This window comes from Loa loa, assembly GCF_000183805.2.
Source record: "Loa loa unplaced genomic scaffold supercont3.399, whole genome shotgun sequence".
Lineage (NCBI taxonomy): Eukaryota > Metazoa > Nematoda > Chromadorea > Rhabditida > Onchocercidae > Loa > Loa loa.
This window is the reverse complement of record NW_018108579.1, coordinates 35,858-48,857: the sequence shown is the minus strand read 5'-3', so window position 1 is coordinate 48,857 and position 13,000 is coordinate 35,858. Positions and strand designations below refer to the sequence as shown.

At 25.9% G+C, this 13,000-nt stretch overlaps 3 protein-coding genes across 3 annotated transcripts; all 3 read left to right on the top strand.

Moving 5' to 3' along the window:
* Positions 1-394: 394 nt before the first annotated feature.
* Positions 395-2,084, top strand: LOAG_07703 (hypothetical protein; the record flags this gene model as incomplete). Its single annotated transcript, XM_020447516.1, has 5 exons — positions 395-550; positions 762-860; positions 1,143-1,310; positions 1,493-1,661; positions 1,895-2,084. 5 exons carry the CDS (start codon positions 395-397, stop codon positions 1,903-1,905), a joined length of 603 nt encoding a protein of 200 aa, XP_020302264.1. The 3' UTR covers positions 1,906-2,084.
* A 1,109-nt stretch (positions 2,085-3,193) lies between these two features.
* Positions 3,194-6,264, top strand: LOAG_07702 (hypothetical protein; the record flags this gene model as incomplete). The annotated part of the gene is made up of 7 exons (XM_003143235.1): positions 3,194-3,202; positions 3,491-3,652; positions 4,123-4,276; positions 4,502-4,633; positions 4,920-5,101; positions 5,450-5,626; positions 6,070-6,264. 7 exons carry the CDS (start codon positions 3,194-3,196, stop codon positions 6,262-6,264), a joined length of 1,011 nt encoding a protein of 336 aa, XP_003143283.1.
* A 3,400-nt stretch (positions 6,265-9,664) lies between these two features.
* LOAG_07701 (hypothetical protein) lies at positions 9,665-12,367 on the top strand (the record flags this gene model as incomplete). The annotated part of the gene is made up of 6 exons (XM_020447515.1): positions 9,665-9,771; positions 10,276-10,501; positions 10,771-10,926; positions 11,331-11,402; positions 11,979-12,083; positions 12,305-12,367. 6 exons carry the CDS (start codon positions 9,665-9,667, stop codon positions 12,365-12,367), a joined length of 729 nt encoding a protein of 242 aa, XP_020302263.1.
* Between the last annotated feature and the right edge of the window lie 633 nt (positions 12,368-13,000).

Below are 13,000 nucleotides of genomic sequence, written 5' to 3'. Positions count from 1 at the left end.
CTGAATATATTGGATAATTAATGATTTAATGCTTGTAATGAAAATCAATAGTCATTAATTTTGAGCTCCATTAGTAGCAATTATCGTTAGTTTGAAATTTTTAAATGAATGAATTTTCGAAAAAAAAAAAAGAAACAGTGCCTAAATTCAAACAAGAGAAGCATCTTCTTGTTTAATTTAGTATTTAAATTAATGATAATTTCAAAATTTCATTTAAACAATCATAGTTATTATAATTTCTTAAAAATTTCAATAAATATTTTGGATTTCATAAATTTGAGGAAAAAGTTTTTATATTGTTAAAATCTCAAAAAAAAAAACTTTATTTTACAAATCGTAACTTCACAGTATTGCAATTAATATATTATAATTATTTGATAAGTTTTCAGAGTAAATGGATTTTGATCCAGAACATCCAAAATGGCTTTGTTGTTGCTGTCGTTTGGTTAATGGTTTGATGATATTAGCTAGCTCAGAAATTGTCTTATCAGTACTATTACTATTATATTCCATTGCATATATTGCTATACCATCAAATCCTGATGAACAGGTTACTTTTTTCTTTTTCTTTTTTATATTATAAATTAAAAAATTCCAAAAAAAATATAACATTCTGATGACATTAAATGATACTTTTTAATTTTTATTTTTTAAATTTTACAAATACTTACTGATAATTATGTATTATCTATGTATCAGTTACATTGTGATAAAATTTGAAATTAAAACTAAAACAAGTTTAAAATTTTAATTTATTGTAGTACGATAATGACCTATGGTTTATGATAATATTGATACCAATTAGTATTATGTATGGTGTAACATCCGCACTTCTATTCTTTGGAATTAATAAATATAAGGTAATTTGTTTATTTATTTATCAATTTATTGTTTACTCATTTAATCCAACTGTTTAATCATTTCCTTTTGCTATTCACTTTTTTTTTCCGAATTTTTTCTTATTTTCTTAATTTTTTATTTTAATTTTAGTTTCTTTAATTTTTAAATTCTAACTAATTTCGTATTTTCTTATCTTTTTATTCACTAATTTACAGGAAGTTATTGTTACATTTACAAGAAAAAAAAAATTTTTTTCTTTTTCTTAATCTTTTTTTTTTTAAGCTAATTAAATTAAATTTCAGGAAAAATTATTGTATCCAACATTAGTAGCACGAGCAATAATTGTCATTTTCATGCAAGTATTTGGTGTTTCCGTTGCTGTTCGACCATCTCCTAGTATTAATGATGTTAATTGGGATGAATCAGATGATGAAAAAATGCATAAAAATTTAGTTAAAAAAAACATGCAGGTTAAAAATACTAGTAAATCTAAACTTAATAATTTTACTAAATTTAAACAAAAATTCTTTAGAAAAAAAAAGAAAACAACAATAACAATGAATTTTAATTTATTTTTTTAATATTTGTTTATATTACCAATTTAAATTCTTTAAAATTTATCATACCTCAACAAATATTTGTAAAATTTTAGAAAGAATTAACAGTTTCTCAACGTCTAATGTTATTAATGTTCTTCATGATGATAATATCAATATTTGTATTTTATACACTCTATCTAATTGTACGATGTATTCGCTACATAAAAGCATATAAACGACTTTTACTTAGGAAACGTTCGTTAATCGTCGCTTGTCAAATTAGTAAGTTTTTGTTAATAATTTTTAATTTCATTTGAAAATAAAGAAAAAAGAAATGGAATAATTATCAAAGATAGTTTTAAATTATCAAAATGTTCAACATTATATAATCAGGCATAGTAGTAATTAGTTTTAGTTCAAGTAATTAAGTAATCAAAGATTAACGAATATGTATATGCATGATACTGTCCTCAAGATCAATTAATTAACAAATATGTATATCTACATTGTTGTAGATCATGATTAACGGATATGTGAATCTTGCAAATTCAATGAATGGATAAACGACAAAGTTTGCTTCGCTAAATTTGACAAAATTATCAAATGTAATGGCTGAAAATATTCGTCTCGAAATAAACTATTCATTGGAGCCTATTATGATGATCTCATGCTATTAAATTTGCTTAAATTTATCCTTAATATTACTCAACTTTCTTCTTTCTTTTTATGTAAAATTACTTAAATCGAGAAAAAAGTGTGGATAGCTTTTTGTTTTTCTAATTTTCATCTTATTTTATTGTGATAATAAAGAAACAAATGAAAATAAATGAAATGAAATGATCAATTAATGCTTTCATCTGATTTGAAATGTATCATTTAGTTTACTTTGTCCTTTAATTTATCATTCTTTAATTTCATAATTTCATTCAAATTAAAAGATAACGCAGAAGTATCATTTGATTAGACAAAGATAAAGAAAAAAAAAAACGACAACGAAAGAAATAGCTATCAATCAATTCAAAGTTATTTTCTCAGTAATACATATATATTCAAAAAATATTTCCAACAGTTTTAAATTTGTATGAAAAGTGAATGAACAAGGAAAAGATGGAAACAATTTGCAAAATTATTACATCATTAGATATACTTGAAATAATTTAAAACATTCCTTTAATATATATTTCATACAAAATATGCTAATAATAAAATTACTAATTTGAGAAAAAAAGTGTTGTTACATTAATTACACGTTATTCAACTTTATTCGTTTAAATTTTGCAACCTATTTGAATTAAAATAAAAGATATTTTAAACTAAAAAAGAAAAAAATCTTTTGGGAACACGTATAATATCGGTAAAAAATAAAATTTGAAACAATATTGTTGGCTTCATATAGTAGGAAAAGATTAAGTGTGGAATTAATTTAAATAGACAGTTTGAAAAAAATAAAAAGAAAATAAAAGAAAATTTAAATAAACCTTAAATAAAAATAAAATCTAAATAAAAATTTCAGTTAGAATTGGCAGCTTAATCTTCAATATAATTCAATCTGTAAAATCAAATTTAAATAACATTTGCACAATAAAAACGGGAATTCTAACGCAAAGAAGACAAACATATTCGCTAGAATTATTGGCAAACGGTCGGTATTTCTCCAAATGTATTTTCAAAAAATTTGTCACCTTTGAATGAATTTATCCGGAATGCCGTAGGTTTTGACGATATCTATATGATTTTAGAATGCAGCAGGTTTTGACGATATCTATATGATTTTAGAATGCCGCAGGTTTTGACGATACCTATATGATTTTAGAATGCCGCAGGTTTTGACGATACCTATGATTTCCATTGCAACGTGAAATAAAGGTTGAAAAATTGTCGCTTTTACAGATAAATACAAATTTGATGCAAAAACGGAAGTAAACGGAAGAATTAAATTATACAAGCGATGGATCATTATTTAAATCAAGTTAAACTTATTAATCAATTTCAACTGGAAATTTCTGAATCTTACTTTGTTTCTTAACCACTTCATAACTTTTCCATAACATTTGTTTATCCAAATAAAACAAAGAAGCTAGGTAATACATCAATTAGTAGCAAAATATCAGGTATCAAATTTACCGCATTCCAAAATTGCTTATGATGGACGAGTGGAATGGAATTCAACCAAATCAATGGATGCTACAATTCATCAATTTCGTACTGCTGTACTTAGCGCAAATGTCAGAGTTATTAAGCAAATTCTTAAGGATTTTCATAATTTAACCTCCGTAAGTTTGTATATTAGTAATTTAGAAGATTTGTTTACTCTCATTTATAATAAGATTTTTGGTGAAATAAAAATCATGAATTGATTGTTTCATATTTCAAATTGTTAAAGGAAAATAAATAAACCTTTTAAATTTTCAATTTGAAAAATGATTTGGGTTGTAAAAAAAGAATGAATTGTTAAAAAGTGATAAATGCATATTGATAAAAAAAAAAATGACAAGCACAGTTTATAGATGAATAAGAAGTAAATAAGAATGCTGAACTTATCTTTTCATTATTGACGAAATATTGATTTATTCGTGCACTATAAACACTAAAATTAATTTTGAATAATAGACGTTATTAGGGATGCGCTAAAAATACCTTAAGGGAACAATTTTTCTGCCAGATGTTAAAAGTCATAACAGCTATATTGTAGATGGGGAGAATTTTTATGTTACTTTTTTTTGTTCGGAAATATCCTCTTTAGGGTCATATAGAGCGGCTTCTTGCATTACTCATTGATCGAACATCAGCTGAACCAACCAAAGAAGCATTGATGACAGCAATTTGCATCGGAAGTCGGCCATTAGTTGAATTCATTTTATCACTTTTCATGGAATATCCTGGTGAAGAACGCAATGGTTCGTAGATATTCCAGTATTACATTAAATTATATTTGCTACACTAACAATGCACAAACTAAAATAAGATTGAAAGTGATCAATGCAATTTACATCACTTTGACAAGGACAGAATGACAATAATTGTCCCAATTTAATATTGATATCAATTTCAAACAACGGGCACCCCACATTGATCACAAGGTATATGTTTACCTCTTTGCTTTTTTTTTTTTTTTTTTTTAGGGTGTCGGAAATCGAAGTCATTCCCAGCTCACATGACACCACTAATGCTTGCCTGCATATGTAATAATTTTTCAATCGTTCAATGTTTACTTCTAAGGAAGCATTATATGCAATTGCCACATCGACCTGATTGTAAGTTTTAACTTTTCGTTGGTTTAGTTTTGTATTTTTTTGTTTAAAAACAAAAAAATTTTCTTTTTTAATAAGAAAAGCGAATTTTTTTGTCTTTTTAGTAATTATCATGTTAAAAAAAAGGAAAAAATCCCATCAATCGAACCTTTTTTCTCTTAATTAACAATTTGTTTATTAAATCTGAGAATTACCATGATAAAACAATAGTTGTGTTTGAATTAGATTAATTAAGTCCAAGATTAAATTTAGTATTTGTAAATTAAAAAAATAAATAAATATTGCAAAGGTTCTTGCGAAGAATGTTCACGTAGCGCACATTGCATGACAAATAGTGTAATTTTGCTGGATACCTATCGTGCAATTAGTAGCGAACCATTCTTATGGCTTGCATGCACTGATCCTCTGCTTGCTGCATTCAATCTTGCCACTGATTTGCAAGTATGCGAGGAAATGGAAAAAGAACATAAGGTAAGCTTTAAGCTGATAAATTGAGCCATCGCATTATCTATTATCAGTGATAAGCATTTTTGATGAAAATCATCTCCTGGATAATAATTACCTGAAATTCTGGATGCTAATTTTGAAATATCTAACAACATTCATTCCAGTAACTTTCAAAAATTTCAAAATCTTTGAAAATTCGAATTTCTCTAATATTATGAGTTTTATGGAATAATCTATGCTAATTAATAATCTATACTATCCGGCAAAATTTCTGCCTCTTTTTCTTTTTTTTTGGAAAAAACAAATCGATTATAATATTTCCATTTGCTAAAAAATTTTTTGAAGCTACATAATACCTTCAATGGAATATAGGTGGCGTATAGAGATTTACGTCAGAATGTGATGACATTTGCGGTTAAAATTGCTGAGCAATGTTGGACTACAGAAGAAATCCACGTGTTATTGTCACGTAAAGTTGGATCACCTTTGGCTGATTGCGAATTACATTTTCCACGTATTCAATTAGCTCTAAAAGCTCATATGAAACCGGTACGAAAATCAATTTTCTTTTTCTTTTTAATTAGGAAAATCATTTAGTAAGTGTGATACTTATTCTATGTGTATCCAAATCTAGTAAAATCTAAATTTATATTTGAGGCATACTTTTGTTGAATTTTACATCTTACTATCTCATTATGCTAAAAATTAGATCAACTACTTGAATATCATAATTGTTACATATTAAATCACTTATATTAATATTTACATTGAAGCATACTTGGCAAATTTACACACTGATAGCATTGTTGATAAGAATGATAGTGGGGTTTACACAATGATAGGACTATTCATAAGAGTGATAGTGGGAGTGATATTTTTTCGTTCCAAATAGTGAGCAGATTTCAAATGAATATTAACAATATAACAATTTCAAAGTCATTCCAAAATGCGAATTTTCCAAAAAAGAAAAAAAAGCGAATCAAAACTTGCAGTTTTTGTCATCGTTGGGTGTTCAAGCAACAATGGAAGATTGTTGGCGTGGAATGTGGACAGACAGTGAAACTTTTAAATGTCAAGATTTGAGTCGCAAACTTCGGCATTTCTTATTCTATCCGATATTAGCATTACTCCATGCAGTTAGCGCTGGCGCTTGTATTAAAACTTTTAAATATCCATTGGCAAGGTAAATTGTTATGATTTTATTGCTGGTTTACTAAAATTTTTAAGTCTCAATTTGGAAGGTAAATTAGTATATTTTATCACTGTCTTATCTGTCCTGAAATATTCACACTTCATATTCTTTTTCAAAATTTATATTAGAAATAATTAAAATAATAAACTAGCCAAAGACGGAAATACTGATTGAATGGCAATGGTGTTTTTCTTTGTTTGTTTATAGTTAACTTACTGGTATTGAAATTGAAAATGTATTGATCAAATTCGTGATCTTTAAACTTTCACCTATAGCAGTAACAAACTTTTAAAAATTACACTTTACCTTTTGAGAAAAGAGGAATTTGTATGAAAACAAAACCAGACAAATTTTGATAAAATTTTTAGATATATGAGTAGAATGGCAAGTTATATACTATTCCTCAGCATTCTAATTTTTATTCGATATTTTGGTAGAACGGGTGAGCGATCATCTGAGCGATCGCTTATTAATAGCAGTTCGTTTAAAAAAATCAATAAATTTTTATTATCATTTAAAACAAATTTGATTTTGTAACATTAAAACTTTTTTTGTCACTTCATAATTATTGAATGACCATTGAAACATCTATTTAGAAAGAAAATTTTTAAAAATTAGTACGAAAAAAAAGAAAGACAAATTCGATTTGTCGAAATAATAAAAAAGTGATTGTGAAACTTTATATTATTAAGTTGGATTTAAATTTGAAATGAATTTTATCAAGCATTAAATATTGAATTGAAAATGAATTTTTTTTAAACAGATTTACGCTTACTATTAGAAAGTTATGTATATTTATATGTTTATGGTATGGCTGTGATACATTATATCGAATTTGCCAGTAAAGGTTTAATAAGATTTTACAATGTGTGGTGGCGATGGTTAAGTTTTTTTCACTTTTTTTTCGTTTTTTTTTTCATTTCAATAATGTAAAAAAGATAAAGAAAATGCAGTAAATTTGAATTTTAATTTAAATTTAAACTCAAAAAAATAATTTAAATTTAAATTTGACACCAACATTTAAATTTAAATTTAACACTTTATTGATTGACGATGAAAATTTTTGTATTAAAATTCAGGTTTGATCTTATTTTCATATGGCTATTTTCGGGATCATTTTTTTGCTTTGTTATGACAACAGCTACCATTCATCAGGATGGACTAAAACAGTTGCATCGAAGACATTGGGTTTGTTGCAGTTATACAGTAATATGTTGACTTTTATGCAATGCATCTTTTGTTAGATAAAATGCAAATTAAATTTAAAAAAAAATTGATGTTTTAAACAAAAATCAATTCTTAAAGACCTTTTCGCAGATTTCTAGAATTTAAATTTATAAGAATCAATCAATAATCTCTGTTTCTAATCATTGAAATCAAGTTTAGAAAACAGAAAACAAATTTTTCCTTTTTTCCTAATTACGACAATTCTAGGTATATTATGACTTTTCGATAATTTACGATATTTATTTTGGTGCGGCTTCGGTCATGGCATTATGGAGAATTTTGTATTACTTACAGTTATGGCGTAATATTGGCTCAACTGTTGTAAGTATGAAAATATGAAAATTTTACAAATAAGCCAAAGTTAACCTATTCATAACTAATTGAAGACTTTACTCTTAAGTTACTTAAAATTATCATATATTATGAACAATCTGGCCAAAGAAGAAATTCGTTCTGGACTAGTAATTCTACAACAGTACAGTGCCACTTAGGCAAGTATTGATTAACTAATTAGCTTAGACGTTAATGGTATATCTGGATTCTTCCACAATGATTATTAAAAATTGAAGAAATCATATAACTACTAAGTTAACTACTTATTTCAAAACTTTATATATACCCATAATTATTTAGTTGATTACTTATTCTGAAGCTTTATATATACTGTCGTGAAATAATAATGACTGCCAGATAATTTATTTGCCGAGCTCAGAGATTGGGTCATTAAACTCCAATCAAATCTATCCAAGTGAAGCGCTTATTGCGAAAGGGTTTGATAGGAAGTCGATTTGTCTTATGAATAAGCAACAGTAAGGGATATTAACCTTTATCGTAAGAAGAGATTGATATGAAGCCGATATCCTTGGAAGAGGAGAGAAGAATCCCCTCTGGTTTGGGACCGAGATTATATGTGTTAAGAAATGGGAGTAGTTTACATGAAGAATTCAAGAATCGAAACACACCGGATATGGTACAAGCATTATAACAAGATTAAACAGAATGATTGACATGAGAAATTAAGGGTTTAAACATAAAAATGTAAATTGGTTAGATAAGATAACAACAAAAAAGTGTGGGAAATAATTTTAAGGAATGTAGATATGTTAAAAGTGATTCATAGTATCGTTAGCATTAATTTACAATGTGAATGAATTTATTTGAGGTTTCGTTTTCACGACATATACCCTTATTGTCTAGCATAAAATATTTGCAGCATATTCGCACTTCTTGAAAGATAATTTTCATTTCTTCCAGTCTACTGAACTATATGAAATGAAGGGAGTTAAAACTTTTACATTGGAAATTTTGATCTGCATTGTCTAAAAAATCTCGATCTAGTATTGCTGACTTATACTACTTCAAAATCTTGAACTAATATTACTGACTTATAGTACCTAAGAAATCTTGATCCAATATTTATTATTCCTAATCTATGCTGTCTAAAAAATTTCGATCTGATATTGCTCACCTATACTACTCTCAAAAATCTCGACCTAATATTTATTATTCGTATTCTATGCTGCTTAAAAGATCTCGATCTAATATTGCTGACCTATGCTACCTAAGAAACCTCGATCTAATATTTTCTTTTTTAGGACTCATACCATCTGAAAATTACTGACTCATACTATCTAAAAAAATCTTGATCTAATGTTTATTAGTCCTTACCTAAGCTATCTAAAAATTCTCGATCTAATATTTATTATTCCTGATTTATGTTATCTAAAAATCTTGATCTAACATTTTTTTTTCATCTCTGACTTATGCAACCTAAAAAATTCCAATATTCATTATTTATGCTACTTATGCTTAGCTAATATTAGCTAATATTGTAGGATGATGAAGTTTCAGTTCAGCTTATTATTAATAATAATTGAGCATATCATAAGAACATGGATTTTTCCACTAAATCTTTTATGCTTTTTGTGCTAATTAACATTTAACTTTGCACAAATCTACTAAAATATGTTTATGATTTCAATCCTTTAATTATGATCTATATTACATGAATTAGCCTTTGTTAAACATTAATTAATTTGAAATAAAAAGAAAAATAATGAATAACTTGAGAATTTCTTTCTTTTTTTTAATATTAATTTCTTTTTTGGATATCAATCTCAAAATGTATTCATAATGTTATGATATTCCTATCAGTAGCTGCTATTATAATGATATGCTTTTCATTGGGTATCAATACTATGTATCAAGCATATAATGAAAATCGTGTATTGGATAAAGATGGAAATATTATTCAACAAAAAGAAACCTATTCTAGGTATGATAAAAACAAAAACAAAAAGAGAAAAAAAATAATACTCATATGTTTGAAAAGAAATTTTAAAAAAAAATGATTATAAAAAGAATAATATTTAAATTGTGTTTTTTTTCAAAATTAATATTTGATTGTCAAATATTTATATTAAATGAAATATTAAGAAATTAAACTGATTAGCTAAGTATTTAACAATTATAAGATGGATGTAGATTATAAAAATTCAATTGGTTACATATAATTTTGTAATAATTTTATTTTAAGTCTTATCATTTTCTCATCATTTCTTTATAAATCTTATCATTTTTTCATCATTTCTTCCTTTTTAAATCTCATCATTTTATCATTTTCTCATCATCTTTTTCTTTTTAAATCTCATCATCTTATCATTTTCTCATCATTTTTTCTTTTTAAATCTCATCATTTTTAAACTATCTATTTCATTATTTCTTTTGCTGCATTATTTTTTATTTTTTCTTTGAAATTAATTCAATTAAAATTTTCTAGCATAGGAGTAACATTTCGTAATCTATATTGGTCATTTTATGGCTATCTTGCTCCTTGGGATTATAAGCTTATTGTGGGTAATGCTGGTCCTAATCAAGAGCCTACCGAACATCCACTTACTAATTATGCCGGCGAAATTACAATTGCAGCCTTTCATATTGCTGTTGTAATAACACTTCTAAATCTAATGATTTCTATGTTAGTTCGAACAGCTGATAAAATTCAGGTTAGTTAAATATTTTTAATTTAAACAAAAATTTTGATTAAAAAAAAGGAAAAATTCATTACCATGAAATTTTTCTTCATTAATTTCAAAATAAATCATTTTTAAACACGATATGAAATATTTCAATTGATAGCAATAAGTTAACATTCTTAATTTAAACTTTTAGGATTTTAGGTTTAATAAATTTTTGCTAGTAAATACATTTACTTTTATTCTTATTAAATGCTTTAATATTGCAATAACTATGCCGAAATTTTCCTAAATTATAGAAAAATGAAGATTTGGAATGGAAATTCACTCGTTGTCAAATCTATGCAGAATATTTCGATTGGTTTACTGCTATTCCACCACCATTTAATCTCATTTACAATACAACTTATGCATTACGACGAATATTTTCAAATAAATTTACATTTGTTTATCCAGTAAGTGTACATAAATATATGATGAATTAATAAAATTTTTTAAATAATTTCATGAAATATTCAAATAATTTGTTATATTTTTGAAATTAATTGTAATAATATATATAAAGAATATGTAAATTTTCGTACAAATCATAATTGATAAATGTTGCAACATTTATTGAATATGAACAAACTATTCCGGAATTCTCCTAAATTACAAAAAAATGTCTTACCATTTAATTTTATTGTTTAAAAATCTTATCGTCACCGTTTAAAGATATTCCGAAATGGATGATGTAAATACATTTCATATTGATGATCAATGAAAGTTACCGATCATGAATCACATAACTGCAGTAGCGCATATATGCACATATAAATTAACCTCAAATTTGTTAGCTGCAAAATATATTCATTTTCAGGATTTATGGATTCCAGTTAAGATTTGGAATCCATCCCTAAATGATGTTATTGAGCAAGATTTTTTGTATTTGGTAAGTTGGACTTTGACCTAAAAAATGTTATTCATATCTCAAAGAAATGAATTTAATTCAGTTTTGATCAAAAATAATCAGGATAGATCAATTTTAGTGATAAAATTCATTGAAAAGATCTAGGATTGATAAGCGTTAGAGATAATCAAATATTCTGGAATAAATTTATTCATTTAGTTAAACTATCGATCATTTGACTTTTCATGCACTATCGTTGTTTTAATGTATTTTTAAAAGATAATAATATTTTTTTTTATCTAACATTATGCATTCAGTGATAAGAGATAATCATATGATATATATATATATATATATATATTAATTCAAATAGTTAATTTAAAATAACTAGTCTATCCGAAATAATTAATTGATATATTACGATATATACTCGAAAACTCTTATATATATGCTTTGCAATTCTGCACAATGCTCCTCAAATTTAATAACAATGAGGATTTGTTTTCCCTTTAATTAAGTTAATTCGCAACTTACATAAAATCTTAAAAGGGTCTTTTTTTTTTTGGGAAGAAGAGGAGAAGTATTAACCAAACTTTTATACTACCAAAAGTTTTTTAGAAGTTAATGAGATTACTATTCGAGCGCTATCGATTCGCTGAAGAATATCATTACCAAACAGTTATGAAGGATGATGCCGATCGATTCATTGACAAAGAAAAACATGTATGTAAAAACTTTTCAACTATATATCTATATATAGATAGATAGATAGATTAAATGATTAAAAGCTATCCACTGTAATGAGGAATAAATTATTGATTGGTTCGGGAAATGAACTGATATATTTCCAAAAAAAAAGAAAGTGGACTATGCTCTTTTTTTGATTGTACAAATACATCCACAAATATTCCTCATTTCGATTTCTAATTTTCAGACTTTTTCAGATTCCTCCGATTCTTTCATTCATGAATTCTCCGCCGGTGTCACACAAAATGATTACTTACTAGATTCTGTTATTGAAAAAAAAAAATTAATTTTTCAGTCGTTTGAATTTAAAATAAATGATTGCTTGTTATTTGCTAATGTCTTTTTAAAACTTCTTGAGGAAAAAGAAATTTGACTCATTAGATTCTACAAAAGGCGTTGGTGGTTGACATAGCAGGATGATTGTTTAAGAAAATTGAAAATTGCTAAAAAATTGCTGTATATATTAACTCACCTGTCCAAATTAATTAGCCGCAAAAAAAACGGATGGTGCCTGGGAAAGACAGAGAGAGAAGATTAAGTTAATAAATAATTAGATATAAATTTAGACAGAAATGGTAGATAGTTTATGATAGATAACTATTAGTTATCACCCATTTAAAATGATTGTGTCTAACAGAATTCTTTGGCTCAGTCCAATAAAACCCTTGGCTCTAATTTCTGCGCATAGAACAGCATTTTGCTCCTCTAGATTTCCAGTTGTCACATATACTCATTTCAACTTTTTTTCACTCTACAAAGGAGATAATTTGTGGCAGCTTAATAGAATTATTCAAAAAGAATTTTTCAAAGTATGCTTTAAAAAATTTATCGATATATATATATATATATATATATATATATATATATATATATAGAGAGAGAGAGAGAGAGAG